The sequence below is a fragment of the Manis pentadactyla genome, chromosome 5 (genome assembly GCF_030020395.1).
Source record: "Manis pentadactyla isolate mManPen7 chromosome 5, mManPen7.hap1, whole genome shotgun sequence".
Taxonomy (NCBI): domain Eukaryota; kingdom Metazoa; phylum Chordata; class Mammalia; order Pholidota; family Manidae; genus Manis; species Manis pentadactyla.
In genome coordinates, this window is record NC_080023.1 from 111,606,615 (window position 1) to 111,634,530 (window position 27,916).

The 27,916-nt window shown below is 36.7% G+C and overlaps 1 protein-coding gene across 3 annotated transcripts; it reads right to left on the reverse strand.

Moving 5' to 3' along the window:
* Positions 1-7,088: 7,088 nt before the first annotated feature.
* On the reverse strand, positions 7,089-27,893 carry PGRMC2 (progesterone receptor membrane component 2). 3 transcript variants are annotated; one of them, XM_036932736.2, is made up of 3 exons: positions 27,450-27,893; positions 12,261-12,416; positions 7,089-7,597 (listed from the first exon to the last, which is right to left on the reverse strand). In XM_036932736.2, the coding sequence occupies exons 1-3, from the start codon at positions 27,859-27,861 to the stop codon at positions 7,521-7,523; spliced, it is 645 nt and encodes a 214-aa protein (XP_036788631.2). In that variant the 5' UTR covers positions 27,862-27,893; the 3' UTR covers positions 7,089-7,520. The 3 variants fall into 3 exon arrangements, with proteins under 3 accessions (XP_036788631.2, XP_036788630.2, XP_036788632.2); XM_036932735.2 differs by lacking the exon at positions 7,089-7,597 and adding an exon at positions 8,747-10,872 and having other exon boundaries at positions 27,450-27,890; XM_036932737.2 differs by lacking the exon at positions 7,089-7,597 and adding an exon at positions 10,896-11,027 and having other exon boundaries at positions 27,450-27,892.
* Positions 27,894-27,916: the final 23 nt, after the last annotated feature.

Here is a 27,916-nt window from a genome sequence, read left to right on the forward strand (position 1 = left end):
ACTACATTGTCTGGATGTACTCCAGTTTATCCATTCAGTAGTTGAAGGACATCTTGGTTGCTTCCAAGTTTTGGCAACTATAAAAAAAGCAGCTATAAACATCCATGTGTAAGTCTTTGTGTGGACCTAAGTTTTCATCTCCTTTTAGTAAGTACCAAGGATCGGGATTGTTGGGTTGTATGGTTAGAGTACCTTCAGCTTTATAAGAAACTTCCAAATCACCTTCTCAAGTGGCTGTACCACTTGGCATTCTCCCTTGCAGTGGAGGAGAGTCCCCTGGTTCTCCACCCTCAACAGCACTTGAGGTGTGACCAGTGCTCTGCATTTTGGCTACTGTAATATGTGCACAGTGGTAACTCATTGCTGTTTTCATTTGCTAAACATGCTCTTTTAATGTTGCCCACACCACCAGCACAGTTTTCTCACTGGATTACCTCAAGTCCCCAAACATGCCTTTGTTGATCTTCCTGACTATAATGCCCTCCTCACATTCTATTAAGTGAAGAAATCTGAAGGATTTCTCCAGGAAGCATACATTTGTGATTTAGTGACTAATAGAAAAAAAAAAAAGGTCAGGGGAGAGAAAAGGAACTAGTTTCCATATTTTGGGCCCAGGACTTAAAGAAGAGATACAAAATGTTTTTACTATTATTAAGTAGTGGAAGTGATCTTTCACGTTTATTTAAAAACAAAGCAAAAGAAGTCCAATGCTGCCTTTTTTTTTTTAAGATTCTATATACATGTTAACACTTTAAATCATACCATTACATTTCTGTCTAGGAAGAGTAATTTCAGTATTTGACTTATTTGACCAGATTTGGGGAATCCCATTTCCCTCAAGAGGAGCAGTTATCAAAATGATCTGATTCATAATAAGATTAAGAACATTCTGGCACCGTGTGAAAGAGGATTACAATGTGCAAAAGGGCTGCTCAGTGGAGGCGGGGAGGGTGGTGGGCCCCTTGGGGAGGAGTTGACTGAATGGTCAACAGAGGTTACAGACACACCTAATGTCAAGCTGCCTGTTGTTTAACCAACTGACAGCCTCTAGAGAGTCTGACTAGTCAGGTAAGCCACTTCTGTGGCTAATGTTCCTGTCCTGAAAACTGAAAAGTGCTAAATGGAGTAAAATTACTGTCAGATATAACTCGCCAGCTTGGAAGACCATATGGATGCCTTATATGAAGATTACATTCTAGTTCAAGCACTCCTCAAAATATCATTCTTTTTTGTATTTTTTATATTTCCCTAGTTCACTCTGTAAAGGAATTGAGATAATCTACAAGAACTTTAATGTTATGCTAAATGGAGATTTAAAAAACATAAGGTATAAAGGCTAGGATATCATGCAGATTTATAGATTATAAATAGTATATGGTTATTAAAATTGGACTGCAAATATTTTTTTTGAGCTGCTTAATAGCCAAGGTAAAGAGAGAAATACGACAGGTTAAAACTTCATGTTCCATTAAAACAAAATTCAGTTTTTTAGGAGAAAGGACTTTTCTTGTAACTTAGATATTTAAGACATTTGTGTGGGTTTTCATGTGTGGACATCAAGTGACACATGTACCTTTTTAACAGTGTTCCTCCATAAGCACAACAGTGGGTTTTGTCTGTAGTTTATCTTCCCATTTCTCTATGTGAAACACAGGTATAACAGTACACATAATTCAAAAAGGTGATCTGAAAGAAGACCACAAATTCCATACACGACTCTATGATAACCTAGGGAATAAAAGTAAGATTTCTAAATGAGTGACTGTGTTCTTCAAGATGTATTTCTTGCATATTTCCTTCAAATGGACTTTTGATAGAAGTTGAGCAGGAGCCTGAATGATGTGTTAATTAACTAGATATGGGGAATCCTTTCACAATATATACATATATCAAATCACCACAATGAACATTTTAAATATCTTACAATTGTTTATGTCAATTATACTTCAATAACTGTAATTTTTCTTAAAAAATTGAGGAGAGAATACCTAAAATTTTGCATGGCCTGATATCCAGATATTCTCTGTAGTTGTATAAGAGAAGGTCCATAGACTTTCAAAATCAAGAAATGGGAGGGATGGCAACCTTTATACAAACTGAGAGCCCAATATCATGTGAAAATCATTCATTCACTCCATGAATGAATATCATGTGATGGCAATTTCTAGAAAGTCCAAACCAAAATAGCTTAGGCTTAAATAATTTAATATTTATTTCCTAAAATATATTTAAAGCTATAAATTTCTAAGTACTGCATAGGTGAATCTCATAGATTTTTGACATATATTTGTTTCCATTATCACTTGAAACCTTTACATTTGGTAATATTTTTCAGTTTCTAAACATAGATTTAAAAAGTATTGTTTGGTCATTAACTTATAAGTTTACTATCTTATGGTCAGATACTTTAGTCTGTACAGCAATCCTTTGGAATTATCTAGACTTCCACTTGATCTAATCCAAGAAATATTTTTGTAGATTTTTTTCATTTGTTCTTAAAAAGAAAGTGTATTTTCTCTTGGATGTAGAGTTTTATATAATACCTTGAGCATATTAAGTGCCTTGTTCAGGTTTAGATATAGGGACCTATATATGGGAACCTCAGATGCCACTTCAGGTAGAGGGCTGTAGATGAGGAAATTTTTAATCGAATTTAAACCAAATTCACTTTTCTGGAATTGACTGGTTATGGTTTCAACCACCAGTGGTGTCTCAGTTATGTAGTGCTGCATAATGAATCACCCCAAAAGTTAATGGCTCTAAAAACCATTATTCATTTGCTCAGTTTCTGTGGTTTGACAAGCAGGGCTTAGCTAGAATGGTGGGCTGGCCTTTCTGGCCTGGGGATTGCCTGAGGTTGGACCATCCAAGGTGGCCTCACTCACAAGCCTGGTGCCTCAGACAGATGGCACGCCTGGGGCTCTTTCTCCATCTCCACAAGTTTTTCATCTTGGTGTTCTCCACCCAATGGTGGAAGCTTTCCAAGAGTGTAAGAGCAGAAGCTGTGAGGCTCAGAAGTCACATGGCACTTCTACATTCTGTTGATCAAAGCAAGTCACATGACCAGTCCAGATTCAAAGGATGGGGAAATAAATTTCACCTCTTGGTGAGGAGCTGCAAAGGATTTGGGGCCTTTTTACATCCATCACAATGGAAAAGGCAAATTTGAAATAGAGACAGAGTTGGGTCAGAAGAAAAGGAAGATGTTCTATATATTGTATATATATATCTTGAGTATATGGTCTGAATATGCACCTGCCCCATATGTTAGGGGCTGCGTTGAACAGTTTTCATGTCCTTGAGGGATGTCCTAAAAGGACTGAGAGCTTCCAGAGAGGATTCTTGCCTGACTCTTCCCAGTGAGTTATTTCTTGGCTGCTTCAACATCCTGGTGGATGCCCAGGTAAGAAACCCATTTTTAGAGTCCCTGAATCTAGGCCCTGCTTTGTATGAGGAGACATATAATGAGAGTGATCTTTGAATAGCCCAGGGCCCTTATTTGTCTAAAGCCTAAATGAGTAAGACTTTTGTGAAATTATCCCTTCTTTATGTGAAGCACACAGTGGTACATGATTTATTTCAAGAAGATAAGGCCTTAACTGAACTTAACTGCAAATGAAGTCCTGATGACTGCAAAGTTTAGTGTTCAGAAATGAAGCCAGTTTGCGGGAAAATGGTCTAATTTTAAATACCATTGGGGCAGGATAAAGTTGGAGTTTGTAACATCCTCTGAGGAATCAATGCCTTAGAGTTCGGAGGTTACACACGGAGTTCTTGTGATCTCACCAGTAAAGAAAGTGTATGCTTCCAGGAATGAGGGCTAGGGAAGAGTTCTTCATTTGAAAAATGTTATTTTGGCCTTTTCCTCTTTTGGAGTTGCCTCACTTTCTATCCTAAAAAAAAAAACCAGCCCAGCCCTGACCCTTCCAGGGTTCTCTGGGGACTCAGATCTGGTGTGGGGGATGGATTTGGACCGAATCTGCTGACCCCCTGTGTGCCAACTGAGTTAGACAAATGTGAGCCCTGAGGGGTGAGCCGGGCAACTGACAGCATATTTGGTAGGGCACCATTTTAACTTTCATCCTCTTAAGTGGCATGTTTACAGTAACATTGGTAAAAATGAAAAGCTCAGTGTCCTTTCTGGGTCCACTGAAATGGTCCATCCATCCTGTTCCTTGACTAGCTACATTTGGATGAAGAAATGCACCATTCATTTAGCCTTGGGATCCACTTGAAAATGCTCAGCAGGACTTAAGATTCCTGTACTTCTTTCTTATAAGGCACAATATGTCTGTCATCCTCTGAGCGCCCTGGCAAGTGGGCTGACTGTGATGTTACTCTCAGTGTGCAGTGTTTTCTGCTTGCCCACAGCTTGGCTCATGCTTTGTCTCCCATTAGAACCTGGGCAGGCAAGCTGTGTGTACACTTCCTAAAGAGGCTGATTGTTGTGTAAACCTTTGCCACATAAACAGAAACAAGGCATTGGCTCTTTCAGATAGGATCACCAGCAACTTTTCTCTTATAACCTTTGGAACACAATTGCATCAGCTTAGACATGTGACTGGGAAGAAATATCAGCTCAAAGACCATCTCGTTAAGGATGGAGTCCTTCTTAGTTTGGGGGATGGCAGAATGTCCCGTATGCATCTGCCTTGGTCCTCAGCTTTCCCAAACGATTCACAAGCTGACTAGCTCTGACCCAGCCTCACAGAGGTGGGTTTGCTCTGGAAGAAGCTGGAGTGATCCTTATCTCAGGTCATACATAGCCTTACACCTCAGGGGCTTTTGTGTTTCTCGAACTCACCTAAGGAGTAAGTGTTGCTTTAGGATAGACCTAAAATCATTCACTGATTTATTCATTCATATTTACAAGTAAACACTGTCCTAGGACTAGAGACACAAAGATAGATTCTGTTCTTAAGAGCTCATGCAACTGGATGAGGATTTAAGAGAGGGAGGGAGAAGACAGACATGTAAATATATGCTGATAATACAGAATCCCTTCCCCCACCTTGTAAAAATGTAAAATATAGTTTGTCCTGCTATGGCAAGTAAAAGTTTGATTCATTTATTTAATCAGCAAACATTTGCTGAATGCTTGCTTTGTGCCCTGCCCTATACAGGTGCTGCCCCTACAAGGGGGTACACTTATGGAGGAGCCCAAGGGGAATGCTGGGGGGATCAGAGCAGCACCTCCCTCGTGATTATCGTTTCACCTGGCCCTCTGGGGAAGGAATGCAAAATGTAGGAGAGCTAGTAAACATTTTCAGATTTAGGATTATCAGTTTAGTTAACAGTAGGTTATTCCAATTGTTACTTTAAATATGAAAATTATATAACACCTGAAAAGATACTTAAAGTGTCTTTCTTCCACTGCAAAGACAGGAAGAAGGGAATAGTGTGAAGCATGTCACGGAGTTGGTGGCTTTTCTTATTTCCCACCTCTGAGGTAGGTATCAGCAGCCCCTTTCCACAAAGGAGGAAAAGCAGGCTCAGAGTTCAGACGCTTGCTCCAAGCAGCAGAACCCCTTCAAGGCCTTGAACTCTTCCCACCTCAGACATGGCTGGAACACAGAAAGCACCAAAGTACTTTTCTTGCCATTTGTTATGTAAGAAAGGTGATTTATTCCTATTTTATCTTGCTTTTGTCTCCTGTCAGCACAGTTGTAAGGGCAAAGGTCTCCACAAATAAGGCTTTTCCTCCCAGTCAAGTACAGCAGGTCGGACTGTTTCACGGTGTTTTTATTCCATTGCAGTTTGTCTTGGGCAAGGTCAATTTAAGCTTGTGTCTCACTTTAACTTGTCTTTTCGTAAATTACCACTAGAATCGTAGTCAGTACCTCTGTGGTGGGGGTGGTAGGGGTGGGGACATAGCTGAAGGGAGCTCAGCCCAAAGGCATTGAGGAGTGTTTGTAATTTTAAGAAAAAAAATAGGTGTCCTTTCCTTTCCTCCGTTTTTCCTTTGGCCACCCCTTTGATGAAGCCTATGAGCTGTAATTCACTGACATACATTTTTGATTAGCCAGGCACTGGGGTCAGGGCTGCCCTGAGGTGCCGCCTATGGCCTCACTGGTCGTCAGGAAGACGGATGTGTGTTTTGCAGTCATGGAGCACGCATGGCTCAATGTTTGTAAGACTGCATGGTTCTATCCTTGAATCATATTCATAAACTGTAAAGGTACTAGAGGTCATCTAATGCAGTGGTTTTTCCAGCCTTTTTCTTTAAGCATAAAAACTCAAATTCTTACTTGCAAGGCCAATAAATAAAACCAGTAAGTGGTCCGTTCGGATATAGCCCCTAGGTTCTCTTCTCAGTCCTTAATGTTTCCTTGGAGGTCGCGCTTAAAAACTGAGAGTAGTCTATCATCAATTTAACAAAAATGTTTTGAGCAAATACTGTGTGTCTTGCACTGTGTTGTTTGGGAAAACTACTGAGCCTAAAATTTGAGTATGCTCTGGTCCCTAGCTTATTTGGAGAGGGAGATGTTCTTAACACACCATAGTAAATTCAGTGACACAAGTGTGTTATTACAGTGGCATGGAATGGGGACTCCCTGATTCAGTCTGCGGGTATTGAGTCTAAGCCTGAGTCTCTAAGACTGAGCAAATTAGGAGGGCAGTTAACTTGGGAAGGTGTGGCAAAGTGTATAATCCAAACTGACGAATGGAGTCGGTAAGCAGTTAGGGGTGCATTCTGCAAACTACATGCCCTTCCATGTAGCAGGCAGTGCTGTAGGAGCTGATGAAGACGGCCTGAGCCATACCTTGGTTCTTTAGGAAAGATGGAGCCACAGAAGGCCTTTCAGTAGGAAAATCAGGTATTTACACTTTAGATCACCAACAGGGAGGATGAATTTGATGAGAACAAAAAGGGAGTTAAGAAGACAAGTCAGTAGAGTACAGCAGTATCTCTCTGACAGGGAGCATAAGAGCAGGAGCAAGTTTTTGGGAGTGATGATGCATTCATTTTGAGATTCCAGGTAGGGACACCAGCAGTGACTGGATGGATATCTCAAGTCTGAAACTTTAGAGAATACACCGTAATCCTGTATAAATAGAAAGGGACTGGAGAGAGATGTAGGAAAAGGTTAATTTTACTTAATTTTTATTTTCTTAATATTTTTCTGTACATTAAGCATTTATTACTTTTTATAACCAGGCAAAAGAATATTTTAGTTTTTAAATTGTTAACCCAGTTTTCAAACTTTGCTTTCCTACTTTAACCAAATTGGCATTACACCATATACAGAATATCCTGCACTTTCACTAAAAATTATATTTGGGAACAATACTACATAGCCATTAAAATGCTTCCAAAAGAAATATGCAAGTATTTATCAGTCTTCTTACACCAAACTGCATGATTTGGCTTAGTTGGGTACTATGCAGGTACAGTATGATAGAAAAATCTCTTGAGAATAAACCAGTGTTCACAGCATGTCAAGTGCTCTCTTGGAGTCAGCAGGCAGCCCAAATGGTCTCAGTCATTAACAATGGTAGAACAAATGCAAAGCTGATATCTAGCTCAGTCTCTTCAAAGTCTGACTTGCATGAAGAAATACAGGCTTTTTGACATAGCCTGAGGATGATGTCTTGCCTAAAAACAGCAAAGGGAAGTTGGGCGGTCTTTATTTGAAAGCTGCCACAACAAGCAGATCATCATCTGTGATTAATATCATCTACCAAATTGATAGTTGACCTTAACGGAACATACACACTCCCAACGGTGCCTTTCAGCATTTGCCACTTTTAACTCATTAGAAGAAAACTACCACCACCATCACTATAATATCCAATGTCTGTTATTTCCACTATGCTCAGAACTTAAAAATTTTACAAATTCTTTATATAGTATTGCCAGCTTATTCTAAACCATTAAAGCTCTGTATGGTTATTCAATGAGTTAACAAGCCAATGGCATACATTTCTAGCAATTTGCTGCAATTCTCAGTTACCATTAGAGGTAATGGAATACTTGGATAAGGAGAGTCTGATTCAATGGCAAGTTTTCAAGAGAACACTTTTCTCCATGTTCAATGTTAACTTTAGCTAAAGATTGTGGGTAGGCAGGTGTAGTGCTGGATCTGCAGACTTAAAAACAAACAAAAACATGGGTAGACTTACCATCAGGAATAATAAAGGCAGCCTTAGCACCATAGTCAAGGTTTTAAAAACTTGATCTTGTATCTAAATGGGTTCATTTCCTAATGGAAAGAAACTGGCTACTACACACAGTATAGATTTGGGAGACATATGCTAACTTGAAGATGCTATCAAAAGATGAAAGTCTGAATCTTATTTTTAAAAATCACACTTTAGATTTTTATGTGAGGTCTGATTTTTAACTCAGAAACTCTTAAAGTTGTTTAGGGAATGATACAAAAAACCCCCAACAAATACAGGAATTAGACCATTAAATCATTTCAAGTGGATGACATAATTTAACTTGAAAAGATTACTGTGGTCTTCCTAAAATGTGGCTGATAAAGATTACTCAGGGCACTTCTCTGACAATAGAGGTAGTGACCCATTCTCCTTCAACTCTGGCTCAGAGGGTGTTAGGTTTGGATTGGGGATCAAAAATTTGTAGTTCAAGCACCTCAGATAGTTCTAGGTTCAAACAATCAGGCAAGTTAGGGAAATAGTGCCTAAGGGAGGAAACAGCAAAAATACCACAATAGCTCCCATCCCCTTTCTCAAACACTGCCCATCAAACTACCTGAGAATGAGAAACATTCGACTGAAATTGAGGAATTATTTGTAGAACACTGTTTATTTCAAGTCCCAAACACAAAAGTACTCATTTTTCTTAACAGACCGCATAATTTTTTTACTGCATGAATATTTAGGGTTTCTTTATTCACAAGTATAGATTTATTTCTGAACTTTAGGCTCAAATGATTCCTATATAGAAGTATCAGTTTACTACAGAGGACATGTACTTTAACAATTTGTTTAGAAAATACTTTACACACATTTACCAACACTCTTCAGTCTTTACATCCAGTCTTCAGCAGAGATTTGGCTGAAGCTCATCATTTTCTACAAACACTCCAAGACTGCATATAATAGAATGTAATATTTTACATACTTCAGCTTATTATTGCAGTTAAAAGTTCCCCTTTTTTTGATGGCTTCTGCATCATTTATACTCACAAAGCAGGAAAAGTCTTATTCTTCAACTAGTGAGTTGTTAAAAAAACTTTTTTGGTGTTAACTTGTCCTCAACCAAAAACCTGAACAGTCTGGTGATGATAAAATCAAGTAACTGACATACATATAGGGCTTTTAGAAAGGGCTTTTCCAAACTAGCAATGGAAGAATACCTATCATCATAATATCCTTTACTGTTTTGTGTTCAATAACTACCACCTGGAGTGCTATTACTTCTAGTATAATCAGTTGGCATCAAAATATAAAGTAAAAATACGTACATTTTTATATCAATCCTTACCTGAATTACCTCAGATCTCAAGAATGTTCCACAAAGTGGAACATGTCTTCCTACAGTTACAATGAATGTGGTACAATGTGTACGACTTAGTTCACACCAGTGCCTGCTTTTCATTTCTGAGATTGTTCTGTATCTTGAATCAAATGCACAATCTTGACTACCGTGTCATAATGCACTGGCTTACAGTTTGTATATAAAGTCCAACTCAAGCTTATTTGGTTTATTGTACATGCTTTATTAAAACGGTACTGGTATTTACAGTATCTGCAAGTCCCTTCCAAGGCGCTCTCACACACAGACACACCCATACAACACCCATACTACAGCCCCATGAACCCACACCAGTGAGACGTGAGTCAGATTCCTAAACTTAGGCAGCTGTTGGGGGACAGAGGTGTTGATTTGTTTTTCAATTCTTTTGAAAAGACAAAAGCATGGGGGGAATGCATTTGGCCATTACAATGCTAATTAAGTTTGTGTATATTAACATATGGCAGTAACACTGAATATTCCTTTTACATTCTATATACACAGAATGACATCAAGGTTTTACAGTCAACAGAATATTTAAATTTCAGGCTTAATGCTGCTTGTAGTGACTTCTGAATTCACATAGGGGCTTTCCCTAAAAATAATTCAAGTCTATATAAGTGAAATAAGGCACAATTAATATTGATTTGATATAGGGGCAGGGAAGGAATAAACTAGTTTTAAATGTTCTTACTGTTGGGGAATAGCTTTCACTTAAATCCACTTGAAATCCCTTCTAATTTCCAAAGATTTAGAAATAAAGGTTTTTCCTTTTCCCTAACAAAACACAAAAAGAAAGTCTGGGAATTCACATTGTCATGTTTCAGTAGCCTAAACTACTCCAATGGATGTGTGCTCCCACGTCTACTGCCCAGGCCTCCTCTCACCCTCAATGTTAAAACAGAAATACAGCACATGGAACAGCAATCCCTTGCTGTTTTTTTTTTGAGGAGATTTGTACACTTAAGTAGCAAACACATATCTGGTTGTCTCTGATTTAAAAAAAAGAAAAGAAAGTAACCTAATGACTTTCTTACTCTTTAAAAAATCCCTGTCTCCTCCTTTTTAGGATGATGAAGGCCCACCAGACATTACAAACAACTGCAACAAGTGAGTGTGGCAGCAGAAATAAGGTCTAGTATTCAAATCTTCACCGGAGACTCATTTAGCTTGTACACAATATGTTGAATGTTTTTTGCAGCAGGTGAACCAACCCAAGGACGCTGGACATTCTGTGAAAGAGTAAGAGTTGCAGTTCTGAAGGCCCCTGACTTTGGTTGTTTACAAAGTTCAATCCTGTTTATTGTGATCCTTGGTATCTTCTTCATCTGTATATTCTGATGGTTCTTCCCCTGGTTTTAGGAGTCTGCCTACATAATCATATTTTTCTGAAAGATACATCAAAAGGAGATCAAAAGCAATCAAATGTGTTTCACTAGTCCATTATACAGCACAGAAGGTGTTTGCTTCTTTTAGAATTGCACAGAATAAGCCAAAATTTCTCCTATTGCTCACCTTGGCAGGTCTTTGTACTCATGTAAGGCTTGAACAAAAGAAAACAGGATTAGGGAATTTATAAAGCTTAGGGATTGTGCTTTGCAGGGATGTCCCACACTATGGTTCCTAACCAAGAGCACAGCAGCAGAATCGCCTGGAGAGCTTTTTAAAGAATATGCATGTCCAGGACCCACCTCAGACCTACCGATCCCAGGCTTTTGGGTTAGGTCTGGTGACATGTACTCTGACACTGGTCTAACTGTGATGTGCATTGTGAGTCTCAGAATAGTTCTTCAAATTTTATACATATACTGGATTTTGTATAGAACTGAGTTGCAATAAAATACAGGATTAATAGTTTGGATTGGAGAAGATCATAGAAAAAGAAATGGTGACTTTTTTGGTGCTAAGGAAGGTAGGGAAAAGAATACATAAGATGGAAAATCATATGATAAGTAGATCCTGGGGAGATATTCCTGGGGAGAAAATATGGCATATGCTAATAGTCCCCAAGAAAAAAAATCAAATGAAGAAATGAAGTCATTTGTTACTTAATATCCTGTGTTCTTTGAGATCTCAGTGTGAGGCCCCTGTTGGCACCACTATTATTTCTCCTATCAAACTCTCTTCTTAGATCTCTGTAATATTGCTTATTTTTATGTTGCCAGGTGTTTAATTTAGAATATAGTCAGATCTAAGGTGATATGTGTATAGTCATTTCTTGGTTAGGAATTTGAACCTGGGTTAAGTGATTAAATGATAAACCAAGAGGGTAAGAGAGGAGGACAGCTTCATAGGGCAGAACCAGTACAAGTGCCAAGAAGCCAAAAGAACTGTTTCAAGGGATTCATAGGTCATATAAATAGCTGTCCTGAGTGTCACACACGAGGTAATGTCACAAGGGTATACTAAAGGGGATGGCATTTTTTCTTTATGGTTTGAGGGTAAGATCAATAATTTTGGAATAAATTATAACTGTAGTATCAATATTAATCAATTCAGGTTTAAATAAGTCTATATTAAAAAAACTATACTTACTGAATAAGCCTTGTAAGACTAAAGATGTCATAATGTTTGTTAGACTTATAGTCTGTAACAAGTCAATTTTATAATATGGATTTATAAGTAACCATCATATTGATATTTAACTGTTTATCATAAAATAATGATGATGATGAAAACAGGTAACATCCTTAGGCTCTCAAAGAATGGGAAATAGTATACACTTTTTTTGGACATTAATTTAATACTCTGAAAGAACCCAACAAAATGAAGGTACCTTTAAATTGCATTTCCCATTCTCGCACACTCTCCATTTGTACAGCATTCAAATCTGAGAGATCATCATATTCCTCTTTAAGTGCATCTTTATCTAGGCAAAATGTTGCTAGTCCTCTGGAGGCATCCCTTCCAGCAAATATTCCATATGGACCAGCTGGGGAGGGGGGAAAAGAAATTATTTAGATTACCTAAAAATACTTTAGAAAGCCTCAAAGGAAAAAGCTAATAAAATAAACCTCATAATGCCTTATATTTGGTATACAGCCTTAATTTCAAAACATGTACAGATTAGATGGGATGACAAGAAATTTCTTAGAAATCTGCCTTTTGACCAAAGTAAAGCTTTTCACTGAAAATTTAAACCTTAAATTTCAATTATTTCAGATAACACAATTTGTATTCAAAGATGAAGACTGTAAGGTATTGTGGAGAAGAGGAAACTTAGAGAATTAGTTTGCTTAAGGAAAATTATACTTTACTGATTGCTGTTAATTGTGGCATCTATAAATTATCAATTGCCTATGAGCTGCTTTAAGGACTCAAGTGAATTGTGGATCTAAAACAATTTTCTTCCTCCTGTCCAATGCAGGTTGTAACTATGAGAGCAGACTATTATCATCGCTGAGCACCCAGTGGCTAGTTCAGTGACCAGCATGTATAGATGGTCAACAAATACGTGCTGAATGGTTTTATCAGAAATATGACCCATTTTCAAAATAAATATCATCTGTCATAATATACTCAGTTATCTATATAAATTATGAAAAATCATTAAAGAAAATAATGGTTTTCACTTGTCACAGCAAGTGGCTTTAAGGAATAGCTCTTCTGACTGATAGAACCCAATTAGCATTTTGTCCAAGGAACTGGGAAACATCTTCTCTAGAAAGGAATTGCATGATTTATATGCTGACAGAAGCGAGCCATTCTCAAAGTCTGTCCTTGACAGAAGCAACAGTCTTGCTCATTCTCAATGCCTAGCATGCTGCATGTAATGAAGTAGGAACATAAAATATTTCTTTCAAATGAAGAAATTTAGCTGCAATTCCAAATAAGGAAGAACTGTAAATTTTGACCCTTTACTTTAAACAGATTCACTTAGGTAAGCAAAATCTCCACCCAAATATATGATAAAAAAGACACTTCAGTTATTTAAAACACATACTACTAAAGAAAACTGAAACAATTCTAATTTTCTACATAAAGAAATTGGTTAAATAAATTATAGTACATTAAATTAATGGGGTAGTACACACCTTTCAAAAAGAATGAAGTAACTACATATACAGATAAAGAAGTCCGTGATATATTAACCAATAAAAGCAATTCAGAAGTGTATATATATATATATATATACACACACACACACACACACACACATACAGTAATATATACACACACACAGTATGTTACAAAATGATAAAAATATTATTTTTATTAATAAAAATCTTTTAAGAGTTATTGCTATCTTCATCTTAGGCTGCAGAGAAGACCATGTAGATTTTTCTGTGTAAAATATTTCAAGAATTAAGTGCTAATAAAAGAAAGAAAGAATTATGTGCTAACAAATAATTTCCAAAATGCATAATTTCACAAAAGAAAACATTTCTTTCCTGAGTCTGAAAGTTATCCACACACAACAAAAGTAATTTAGAGAAAATAATTTTAAAATCAGAATGACTGGCTTAATTATTACAACAACAGAGTGAGTGGTCAATAGGAGAGCTTATTATCCAGTTAATAGAGTATTGTCTAATGAGAAGTAGAAAAAAACTGGTACCTCCTTGATTCTTCAATGAGCAGAATAATAATTATACCTATATTCATATTTGAAGGCATTTAGGAAATTTAAAAGTATACATCAAAAACTGTACCTCTGAGAGTAGAATTCAAATTCTACTTAAGTAGGTAAAACCTAAATGTGTATGGACATTAATTTGACTTGCAGAAAGCAGTGCACCATAAAGTTGATTGGATGTAAGAAACCCACTCTCTGAAAAGTTTATGGCAATAACCATGGAATCAGAAGCAGCATTAGCAATAAACTTTAATAAGCAGCATTGTTATGTTATTGATATATTAATATGAAAATAATAGTAAAGTACTGCTAGTATCTTTTTATCCTGCTTTTACCATTCTTAAGTATCTTCCATACTGCTACTTAATATTAGGTACTATCACAATTATCATTTAATGGTTATACATTTTCCCACTGAATGAGTATACTTGTAATTAATTCAATCATTCTCCTAGTAATATAAATTTAGGTTACCATTTTACACTTTTAAATTCATCTTCTATTTAAGAAAATAGAACACTATTTACAATTGGCCAACATTTACAGCTTTCCAACCTTGCCCATTATCTCAACTGACACTCAAAAGGGTATTAAGCATTTAAGAGGAAGAAATTCAATAGTCTTTCTATTTACAGAGTAAAATCTTACAGAGTAAGTTCATTAAATTGGCATTAATAATTCTGGAGAAATGTTAACTTTTAAAATTGAGCAAGAACAATCCCTAGGGAAAAGAAAAGTAGCTCACCATACAGTGGCTGTGTCTGTTTTTTGTTTCCTTTTTGCATAACTCCATATGCATTATGGCAATGACTGTTTTCAGGAGATGGAAAGCATAAAAATTGAACTAGTGCGAATTTTTTTCTTTAGAAACAACAATGGTAATACCTATAAACATTATATGGCCTCTTAATGCCAACTAGAGCAATGATTACAAACTTAAAAGAGCAATGAGTCAAACACACAAAAGGAAAAATAAAACTGATCAGGGCTACAACTATAAAATGATAGTTTGAACTTTTTAGAGAATTTTCTAGCACTCTGACTTGTCTTTCCCCACAGTCTTGCAAAGTAGAAGACCATTTTGGGCCTCCCAACTTGGCAGATGAACAGGAGCAGAAGCATTCAGTGACTTGCCTAAAATTACTGACACAATTGAGAAGTATTATTTCCATTTTTTTACTTACCCCAAACATACTACACTTTGAGAAAACAGAAGACCAAAACCCAAAGATGGAATGATAATCCTGAAAAGTGGAATGTTCCACTAACTACAAAATTCCAGGAGAATGGGTATTTTAGAATACATGTTAAATCAAAATGGAAGAGAATAACAAAAAAGCTAGCCACCAACTTTTCCTAGCATTTTACTGCAATATTGACCTCCCTGGCCTGCAAAAGTCAATCTACTTTTGGGTACTTCAGAGTATAAACCATAAAAACATCTAAATGGTAAAATGGAGAGAAGGAAAGATGATCATTATAAAAAACAGCAATCAGAAAACCCTCCATCTTTTGAATATACTAAGAAATACCAGTGAACTCTCTAGTGAAATTTTCTGCCAACTTCCCTAATGAGGCCTCAGTATTGATTGTAAAAACAAAACTTCATAAGAACACGGGTTTTTCTTTCTTTTTTTTTTTAGATGGCTGACTTAGTAAGAGTGAACTTGAGTCAACAATTAATAATCCAAGCCCAAATCTAGACAAAATGTTTTTTAACTCTTGTATCGAAAAGAATGACTCAGTGATTAACATATTTCACCACTCTCTAAACAATATCAAGCTGTCTTTACATGTTTAGAATTTCCCTCAGAAAGCATTTAACTTCTGAAAAAAATATTTTTGGTAACAGTTTTCTTTGCTTTTCCTTTAAGATCATAAAGAACATAACATTAGAACTGGAGATGGAATTGGAGAGGATGCTCAGTGAAGGGATATGAAGTCTAATTAAAGTACATTTTTCAGCATTCATAATACAACCAGAAGCCTATCTGAGAAGGCATCAGGACCTTCCATTCCACTACCCCAATACATCAACATACCTAAATGTTAGTAATTCCAGTATTTTGATAACTATACTTGGCAACCTGTAATACTAAAATAACATAGAGCTATGAAGGAAAGCACATTTTAAATGGTATTAGGTCTTTAGGTATGGTATAATTTACAAAAAAGAGAGGCTAGTTTATATAAACTAATCAGGTTGTTTTAACTACTAAGACTCATTTTGACATTAACTTTCATTAATAACTAGGAGAATTACATTCTGTTGCTTTATCAAAGATAAAAATAAAATGCTGAAATGAAAATGGATTTATGATGTCAAGAAAATTCTTGCTACAAAAATGAAAAACAATTATTCAGCCGAAGTTGATTCTCTTAGATGTACTTAGTAATATTTTAGGATGTCATTTTAAAAACAACTTATTTCAAAGTTATTGTTAAACATGCCAAAATGGCATTATACTAGTTACAATTCAGATTTCATTTTAAGAGTTAACACAACTTGTGGTATAGACTTTTAAAGTTCAAAAACCAGTAAATCTACCATCAGGTAGAATGGGGTAACATATTTTTGAAAAGGCAAAAACATATGGTCATCAAAAAACAGTATTTTGCAAAGTAACTTAACGAACAGAAAATTATAGGAGAAAGTAAAATATCTTATATAACAGATGAGTTTGTGATTACAGAATGACTATGTACTACACATTAGTATTTATGAAGAGGAGAAAATTCCAGAATGAATATTTTAGCTATTTCCATGGTATATAAACCATAGCTCTCAAGACAAACTTTAATTCATTAAAGTTTATAAGCAGCCCAGTTATCTGGCCTGTTTGACAATAGTCTTCAGTGATTACTTAAAGCAAATTTAAAAACATCTTATTGGTATTGAGTAATTTACTCCAAACAAGATTATAATGGGTCTAGGAACAAATGAAGCAAAACGTGACAGTGACTAAATTAAATCCAACTAACAAATATTGTTCTTTTATACTTAGGTCTAGGAAGTCCTCTAAGATTTTTAAGAAGAAGGCAGCATGACAAAACTGAAAGAATATCTCTCAAAAAGCCAAGATAACTGGGTTCTAGAGGCTCCCCCCAACATGTGACACTGGGCAAATTTTAGAGGCCTTGGTATGAAATGGGGAAAGAATTTTACCTGCCTAAAGTTGGGGGCTGAACTAGATAATCTCTTTAATACTGTAATTCTAAGAGTGATTGCAAACTCAGTCTTGCTTCTGAAATTCAAACTAGAAAGCTCTCAGCAATACTATGGGCTGAGCTCATGACCTTGGTCCCAGGGTCCATGGTGGGGTGGGAGCAGGGAAGACAAAAAATTAAAACCCCAGGCCTGTGTTACACATGGGAGTGGAGACTGAGTTTACATAGCCCATGTAAAATCAGAATGCTAAGGTGGAAAAAAGCACAGACTTAAACATCTACTGGAATTTAATAAACAGTAAAGATGACATTGCAAGTGTTGGTAAAAAAAAAAAAAAATTATGTTGGGATAAATGAATAGCCTTCTGTATAAAAAACAAAAGTTGGATCCCCATTTCAGATCTTAAAACAAATTCCAAATGGAACTAAAAACCAAAACTATGAAGTACTAAAGAAACTACAGATTTTAAAAAATAATCTTTGAAGTGCAAAAAGCTGTGTGATACAAAGCCCAGCGGCCATAAAATGAAGATAAGTTTCAATAATAAAACCAAAAATTTTTGCATGGTTTTAAAACACTAAGTAAAAGAGCAAACTAGGAAAAAATTTTGTAGCAAAGGCTGATTCACTTGTTACAGAACACCTAAAATCTGTAAAGAAAAGACCAGTATCATGACAAACTGTGGTGAAGAGTATCTGAGCAGATAATTTGTAGCAATGGAAACATAAATGACTCATTTTTAAGATGTCCAACTGCATCAAGATAAAAAGAAATGTAAATTAAAACAACATTGAGATACCACTTTAACTTCTCAGATCGACAAAGACCAAGACATTTAATATCACATTTTGGGCAAGGGGGTGAGAAATAGGCATTTTCATGTAAGTGTAAATTGGTCCAACTTCTCTGGAGGGCAATTCAGAAATTAGTGCTCAAATTAAAAGTGCCCATATCTTAAGACTAACTTTACTTCTAGAAATTTATTTTATAGGTAATTTTACTCACATGCATAAAATTACATGTACATGAATATTTATAGCAGTAACGTAATAACAATGAAACAAATGTTCATTAATAGTGGGCTGTTATTATATATTCACATAATAGAATATTATGCATAAATTCAAAAGAATGAGATAGCTCTCTTTATATAGGAATACCTTGTCTTATTGTGCTTTGAACACACTGTTTTTTTAACAAATTGAAAGTTTTGTGGCAACCTTGCATGATTCAAGTCTACTGACACTATTTTTCCAACAGCATCCACTCAGTTGTGTCTCTCTGTTACGTATTGGTAATTCTAACAATATTTCAAACTTTTTCATTGCTGTTATATTTGGTATGGTGATCTGTGATCTATACTCTTTGATGTTATTGTGGTGTTACTGCTTTGGGGCACCATCAACCGTGCCCATATAAAACAACAAACTTACTATCATGAGTTCTGACTGCTTCACCAACTGGCCATTTCCCCATCTCCCTCTCCACTCCTGGGGCTTCCCTAGTCCCTGAGACACACAATATTGAAATCAGGCCAATTAATATCTCTACACTGGCCTCTAAGTGTTTAAGTGAAAGGAAGTCAATGGATGCATCAAACTTCACTGCCTTATTTTAAGAAATTGCCACGGCTGCCAAATCACCACCCTGATCTGTCAGCAGCCAACATTAAGGCAAGAATCTCTACCAAAAAAAATAAAAAGATTATGACTTGCTGAAAGCTCAGTTGATGGTTATTTTTTTTTAGCAATAAAGTATTTTTAAATTAAGATCTGTACATTGTTTTTTAGACATAATGCTATTGCACACTTAATAGACTACAGTATAGTGTATACATAACTTTTATAACCAAAATATTCATTTGACTCACTTTATCACAGTATTTACTTTACTGCGGTGCTCTGGAACTGAACCTGCAGTATCTCTGAGGTATGCCTGCACTGATATTAAAATATTGTTAAATGTTTATAGCTAAAATGGGTCTGTTGTTGTAGGGGGAGTACATAGCCACATGCTTGTACCAGTAGAGAATCGCTCTGGAACAGTAATAGTCAGACTAGTTCCTCCCTTTAGGGAGAGGAACATGATGGCTGGGTTGGGGGAAGGAGCCTTGTTTTTCACTATATATCTTTTTACATTTTCTATCTTGAGCATGTATGACTTACTAAAAAAGTTTTATTTGTTTTTTTAACTTCCACAAGGGAGTTAAATGTTTCCTATTTTGAAACATACCCAAAACCACTCTATAGAAACATTTCCACAACCCAGGGATCATGATACATGACAGAAAACATCCCATGAAACAAAAGACAGTAATTGCTGAAGATAAATTTGCAATTACATGACTACATGAAAAAAACAAACCACCATGGAAGAATGAGCTTATACAACAGATATGAGAACTGGTATCCCAAGAATAAGATAAAGAGAAGCATATTAAAGAACTATAGTATAATTGTTTAAATTAAAAAATGGAGAGCATATAAAGACTAATAGACATACAGGATAGAATGAAAAGTTAATATGTATCTATTAAGAGTTCTAGAGGAAGGAATAAAGACAATGGGGGAGGCAATAATTCAAGAGATAATGGGTTCACATTTTTTAAAATAAATAAATAACACACATTCCCAGATTTTACTACTCTGGGACATTGTAAAAAAAAAAATCAGATCCCCACCTGGACAAATCCTAGTCAAAGAGCAGAACACCAAAGACAAAGGGAAAAAAGTCTCAACTATAACCAAAAAGAAAAAACAGATTCATCGAAGGAATAATAAATAAACCAAACACAGACTTACAGAAAACAGTGGCATAATAATATTGAAGATTTGAAGTAAAACAACAATCTAAAATTTTATATCCTAAACCTACCCTATTATTCCTGAGTGAGAACAGATACAGAATTTTTTTTCTACCAATTAAAAAAACCTACAGGATATACCTCACTAACATGAAAACTGAACCTTGAGCAAGGGAATGAGATGCAAGAAATGACAATGAATAAAGAAAATGATAACTATGTTGATAATTTAAATGACTATTTAAAAAAAGGTAATAATTTAAATGACAACCACTTAAAAAAAAAAGCTAATAATAATTTAACCAATTTAGAAGTAGTATTTGAAAATATACAGTAGAACTAGAAGCCTAATAGCAATAACAAAGAAAATAGGATAGGGAAGTAATTAGAGTTAAGCTTTCTAAGCAGGGCTACAACACATGACTGTGTACTACACAATTCCAAGGGACACCATCCACATTTGTATTCATGGTAGTTTTACCCATTAAAAATATTCTATCAAATGGCAGTAAAGTGTCTTCAAGAGACTTTTTTTTCTAATTCACACCAAAATGTTTTGCTAGCATTCTTATATTGTTCAGAAGGATAGTGTCCATGGAAAAAACTTAAGGAAATCACCACAATAATAGAAATAGAATGCATTCAAATCAGTAGAGGAGAAAAAGTGTAAGGAATTTAAAAAATCAATGAGAAAAAAAGGTGGGGGGAAAAAGAGGCAAGGAAAAATATGCCAAAGAAGAGTTATTAAGGTAGCAGAAATTAATCTGAATATACTAGTAATGACAAAACATAAACTGATTAAGCTGTTAAAAGGAATAGTGTCAATATTAAATTTAATGAAAAAATCCAGCTATGTGTTGTCATATAAGGGGAAAATAAAACATAACACAGACTTGTTTATAAAGTAAAAGGATGAAGCAGATGACAGGATATTGTACACAGAAAACTAAAAAATCCACCAAAAAACTACTAGAACTAATAAGTGAATTCAGCAAAGTTGCAGGATATAAGATTAATACATAGAAATCTGTTATATTCCTATATACTAACAACGAACTAGCAGAAAAAGAAATCAGGAAAACAACTCCATTTATAACTGCATCAAAAAGAATAAAATATCTAGGAATAAACCTAACCAAGGAGGTTAAAGACCTTTACTCTGAAAACTACAAGACATTCAGGAGAGAAATAAAAGAAGATACCAATAAATGGAACTATATCCCATGCTCATGGATAGGAAGAATTAATATTGTCAAAATGGCCATCCTGTCCAAAGCAATTTACAGATTCAGTGCAATGCCTATCAAAATACCAACAGCAGTCTTCATGAACTGGAACAAATAGTTCTAAAATTTACATGGAACCACAAAAGACCCTGAATAGCCAAAGCAATCCTGAAAAGGAAGAACAAAGCTGGGGAGTTTATGCTCTCTGACTTCAAGTTCAGAATAGAAAGTGCAGATATAAACCCATGCATCTATGGTTAATATGATAAAGGAGTCATGAATATACAATGGAGAAAAGACAGCCTCTTCAATAACTGGTGTTGGCAAAACTGGACAGCTACATGTTATGAGAACGAAACTGGATTATTGTCTAACTCCATATACAAAAGTAAACTTGAAATGGATCAAAGATGTGACTGTAAGTCATGAAACCATAAAACCTTTAGAAGAAAATGTAGGCAAAACTCTTATGAATGTAAGCATGAGCCATTTTTTCCTAGACACATCCCCTTGGGAAAGGGAAACAAAATAAAAAATGAACAAGTGGGACTACATCAAACTAAAAAGCTCCTGTACAGCAAAGGACACCATCAGCAGAACAAAAAGGCATCCTACAATATGGGAGAATATATTCATAAATTTCTCATCTGATAAGGGGTTAACATCCAAAATACATAAAGAACTCATACACCTCAACACCCAATTAAAAAATGGGTGGAGGGCCTGAACAGATACTACTTCTACAAAGAAATACAAATAGCCAACAGGCACACGAAAATATGCTCCACATTGCTAATCATCAGGGAAATGAAAATTAAAACCACAAATTTTGAGATATCACCTCACTCCAGTTAGAATGGCCACTACCCACCCAAAAGACAAGAAACAACAAATGCTGGCAAGGATGCAGAGAAATGGGAACCTTCCTGCACTGCTGGTGGAAATGTAAATTAGTGCAGCCACTGTAGAAAGCAGTATGGAGGTTCCTCAAAAAACTAACAATAGAAATACCATTTGACCCAGTAATTCTACTCCTAGGAATTTACCCAGAGAAAACAAAATCCCCAATTCAAATAGATATATGCACCTCTATATCGCCACACTATTTGCAAAAGCCAAGATATGGAAGCAACCTAAGTGTCCATCCATCAATAGATGAATGGATAAAGATGTGGTACCTGTACACAGTGGAATATTAGTCAGCCATGAAAAGAAAAGAAATCCTCCTATCTGCAGCAACAGAGATGTATCTAGAGGGTATTATACTCAGTGAAATAAGGCAGGCAGAGAAAGACAAATACCACATGATTTCACTTATTTGTGGAATATAAAAACAAAGCAAAACAGAAAGAACAAAACAACAGTAGACTCATAGACACTGAGAAGTGACTAGTGATTACCATGGAGGAGGGGTTGGGACATGCACGGTGGGGAAGGGGATAAAGGGCACACTCATTTGCATTCACAATGTAAGTTCACCACAGGGACTGTTGAACCACTGTGATGTACATTTGGAATAAACCTAAGATTGTATATTAACAATACTTAAAAAAAAAAAGTAAAAGAATGGAAAAAGAAACAATGAGGTAATACTAATCAAATGAAGGCTGGAGTCAAATCTGAAAAAGTCAATGAAAGTTAAGGATAGTTCTTTCTCTGTCAAATAACACAATATGATCAATTCCAGATCTGGTGCTAGATGGCTTCCAAACTAAACTAACTTATTATATTAGTAAATAAATAAGGTAATTACCTAATTTAAATAAAGTCCTTTATTATCACGTTATGTATTCCATTCATTTCTTTCATAACATATTTAATTATGTATTATAATTATGTTGAATGCTGTTTATTATCTTTCTTCCTCAATACACCATAACTCCATTGAGGGTAGGGACAATCTATTTGAAGACTCTAACTCTCCTTTCTCACAACATCTTATTTAAGTAATACTGTAATGAAATCTAGGCAATTCCTTCCTAGTATTTAAAAATGGAGCTAAAATCCTCTATTAAAGAACTTGAGACAAGACGTAGGTTCTAAAGAGTACAGTCGTTATTTAAATGATGTGTGTCACCAGTACACAAAGAGGAGTGGCCTATGTCACAGATTGTTGAAAGAACTATGGAAAGAACTAGATGGCTAATTTCAGGTGTTTTTAAATCTACTCATTTTTTCCAGCTTAAGGAACATCTGGTCTCATACATGCTTTACGTGATCCTCTTATTCTTTGTATTAGTATTTAACACAAATATGATTCCCTCAAAGATCAAAAACAATGGAATGATGCTGAACTCAGAGAAGCCAAGCAAATAGGTATTGTAGAAATAACTAGAATAAATTTGAGCAGAGTATCAGAATTCATCAGAAAATTTAGCTGATCCTTTTATCTTACTGGCAGGTAATGGATGTGTATGGGTAATGCCAAACAGACCCAGCTGGCTTCAAAATAAGAAGCTGAGCTGAGAGCTAAGTAGTGTCAAGAGGACATCCATGAAGGAAGTCAGGTTGGGCCTGGTCTATATGTTCCAATTCCTGCTTCAACTGCAATTCTGCAGCTATAAATAAAAGTTAACATATTGAAGATAAAGTTAAAAAAGGAGGAAAAATACTTGAAAGGTATATGTGCTCCTCTCCCCAATGTCAATTACTAAGCATCTCATGGGGTACTTTTTTATATATGACTTCTTTTTCTTTTTAGTGGAATTTAAAAGTAAGTTGGAGAAAATACAGCTTTGGTATACGTCAAAAAGTAGTCTGTATGAGGAATAAAGAATAAATAAAAACACTGTTTTGGTAGAATTGCACTGAAGTGATATCAACTCAAATTATTAAAAATTACACTGTTTTGAATCTTCCTAATCTATTATCACTCTGGAAACATGTGAAATTATGTTGTGATACAAAGGGAAGGGATGGCCTATGAAGACCATTAGACTGGGTTTGATTTCTAGCTTTACCACTTACTAGTTATGTGACTTTGGGCAAAATCTGAGTTTCAGTTTCCACATCCATAAAATGGGAATATTACTTATCTCTCAGGGCGGTTTGAAAATTAAATGAAATAAAGTTCAATAAGCGGAGTGTCCTCCTCCTACCTGACCTCCAGAATCAATGCTGTTGAAAAGAACTATCTGGGAACATGGAAATATCCTATAAAGTGCAGTGCCTAATATGGTAGCCCTGTGGCTACTGAGCACTTAAAATGCGGTGTGACTGAGGAACTCAATTTTTAATATTTAAATTAATTAAAAATTTAAGACACGTGGGGTTGTGGCTAGCATATTTGACAGCACAACGTAAGGCACAAAAGTGTGTTTCTTTGAGGCTTTAATTCCTTAAGGGAATCCTGAGAAGGTATAAAAAACAACAGTAAACTTTATACCAGAATGTAGTTTACCTGAAATAATGTACATAGGCTTTGTGGTCAAATATATCTGAATGTGAATGCCACGACTGTGTGACCCAGGCCCACTGACCCAAAATAAATAAACCTTAGACTTCCACCTGAAGGGCAGAAATACTTGCTAATCTCACTGAGCCACTGTGAAGATGACAAATTAACGGATCTGATGCAATGTAGTAGATGCTTAACAAACCTGGTTCCCTTTCTCCTCCCATATTCATTGTTTCTCACACTACCACTTTTCTCATGTTGGCCAAGTGCCTGAACTGTTACTAAATTTAATACTGACAAATGTAGCCAGCTGTTTGCCAACACGTGTTTACTCCACTGAACTGTCAATATTTAACTTTTTAAGAACCTGAACTTTAAAAATGGAAGACTAAAAAGAAAAGAATCTTCAGCATAAAAAAACCTCACAAAACAATCTTTAACTCTATAACCATTTTTGTGAAATGGGAGTAGGTAATGGCTAGGCATGGAAACTAGGTTTTCTGGCTCCCTTTGCTCATTCTTTCAAGCTAAGATTCTCAGATAAGGATTACTGCTTCTGAAATACTCTGCCACAGAACTTCTTAATTGATTTGAATACGAAAATAAAAATTAAAACCCACAGTGAACTTACATCTGTTTCATAGCCATTTAGCTTCAAGACTTTTGGGAAGGGCTTTATCTTCTATTAATGTGAAGTATCGACAGATCCCAAGCCCATAGATCATCTGGCTACCTTAAAGGTTCCTTTCATTTATGAACTATTACGAGTATCTCTGTTAGGTTGTTGATCAATAAATACCTAGAATAAGTAACTGAATATTACTCTGAGGCTGTTCATTAGAACCTGAGAATTGGTGGAAGCCAACCTAAAACTGACTTCTCTGTTGTTAATGGAGCAGCCCCCCCCACTGCTTGAGCAACACAAAGGCTCTACATTACACCTAGGACTTTCATCTTAATTTTTAATTTCTGTTGCAGAACATTTGTCACTGAGGCTGGTAAACTGTGTCTGGTTATCTCCTGTACTATTTTCACATAGTGGCAAGGCATAATGTGTTAGGACTAAGAGGCTTCTTTGCACTAATACTTTGCTTCATTGTCAGTTTAGACAGGGGCTACAAAAGTATATCTTTTAGTGGGGAGATCTATATTAAAAATCTAAAATTTTACAGTTTCTCATCAATGAACACACTTGTTAATATCAATGGGGGACAAACTTTAGGTACAATATATTGTGTAAATTCTTAACTGAAAAAAAACTAATTTGACTTGTCCATTTAAATACTGTACTTTGGCCCTAGTCTCTTGTTCCACATACTCCTAAGTAAACAAAAGAAGTATTAACCATCTCAGCTGATCTAAGTGGGTAGACATCTGGTTTTCACATTTACATAACCAGAAATAAATTATAAGCTATCTATGACTTATCTAGATTGAATGTAGATATACATGCAAAAATACAAGCACCTCAAAAATAGTTCACGGAAAATCTCCGATTTCTTACCTCTACTCCAATTAACAAACAACAAACCAAAGCACTTCTAAAATACCTTCTAGGCACCAAGCACTGAAATCAGATCAGAAGTGTATATTTGCAATGGTCAATAAATCTCAGATACTAACAGGTTAAATCAAGGAGGACACTAATTTGTTTTTAAACTTGCCAACCCCCTTGACTTTAAACCTTGGATGTACTCTTTCGAATATAACAGGTTACTCTAGGTCTCTAAGTTTATTATTTATTCTTTATTGTAGTCACATTTTTAAATCTTAGAATTACTACATAACCAGGATGTACAATGTTGCTCAATTTCATGGTGTACCAACAGGTTCCATGAGTTTGAACTGAGGTTTATTAGCATAATCCAAAATGTATGCTATAGCTACATTGCAAAAGAAAGGCTTCTAAACCAACTACCCTACCTACATGGTTCTGGGGTGTAGGGGAATGAGTTTACAGGTCTTTTAAATTTTCTTCTCCCAGAAAATACAGTAAAGTCCTTATCAACGCGTATTTGAATACTTGCCTTCCTACTACCAAAAAACAAAAGAAAAAAAACTAGCTAGGCATGCCTGCTGGTTCTATGTGCTCCTCCTCCCACAAACTGAGGGCGAACAGCCTTGTCCGTCTTTACTAAGATCTGCATTCTGGCCTGTCCTCATCCCACAAATATTGCTAATCTTGGACAGCATCTCCAAATTAAAAGTGTTCTTTAAAAAAAAGGGAAGGGGGTGTGTGAAGTATTGCTGATATGTCCAGACTTTACCGACTAGAGAGAGTCGGGACTAGAAACAACTTTGCATCTAAACGTGGCCTTATGGGGAGTAGTAGAGGAAAAGGGGGAATCAGGAAAAGGGGCAAAAAAAGGGTAAAGAAAGGAAAGCTGTGAATTACAGGGCCTAAAACTTTAAGTGCCTACTTTAGAATAATCTTCCCTCCTTCTGCCTCCACTCGTTCAGGGTTCAGAAAGCTCAGGGAAGGTTGAGGGCCACCGTGACTGGCGACAACTATTTTGAAAAACTCTGCACAATAAAAGGCTTTGAGGTGAAACAGGATGAAGAAAGACGAAAGCGGAGAGCTGGCTCCTGGGGCGACGTTGGGACCCCGACTTCGGGGAAAAGCTGGGGGTGCCCACGGCTACGGGCGCGAGGGGGGCGGGCCATGCCCTGTGCTGCAGCCGAGGCGCAGGGGTCCAGGCGTCGCATGCCCGGGCAAACTGAACCGGTGCCTCCCCATCAGATGGGGGCTGCGCTTGAGGGGGGTCCTCCCCCTCCCCTTCCAACGCCTCCTCACCCGGGCCGTAGAACTTGCTGCCTTTGGTCACGTCGAAGACTTTCCCATTGACCGCGAGCAGGATGCGCGGGGTGCGGGACCCGTCGTACTGGCGCAGCTGCTCCAAGCTGAAGTCCCGCTTCTTCATACGAGGCAGAGAGGCGGCGGGGCTCTCCTCGCCCGTCCCGGCCCTGGCCCCAGTACCCCGCCGCCCCCAGCGCACCCACAGCCGGTAGGCCCCCAGAAGCACCAGCGCCACCAGCGCCACGTTCAGCAGCATCTCCCCGCCCCCCGTCAGAAGCGCCAACGCCGCTGCCACCCAGCCACCCCCTTCTGCTCCTGCGCCGCCCGGGCTCTCGCTGCCGCCGTCGCTGCTGCTCTCGCTGCCACTCCCCAGGGTGCCTAGCTTCACGTCCCCATCACCCGCCGCCATCACTGCCCGTCAGCGCCTTCCTCCTTCTCCCCGCCCCCTGCACTCCCCAACCCCA

Excerpts from the sequence above, each read along its gene's own strand:
- PGRMC2 (XM_036932735.2), bottom strand. The coding sequence starts at position 27,861 with ATGGCGGCGGGTGATGGGGACGTGAAGCTAGGCACCCTGGGGAGTGGC. Across the intron at positions 12,417-27,449 it reads CAGCAAGTTCTACGGCCCGG|CTGGTCCATATGGAATATTT; the intron begins GTGAGGAGGCGT and ends CCCCCTCCCCAG. Across the intron at positions 10,873-12,260 it reads ATGGGAAATGCAATTTAAAG|AAAAATATGATTATGTAGGC; the intron begins GTACCTTCATTT and ends TGTATCTTTCAG.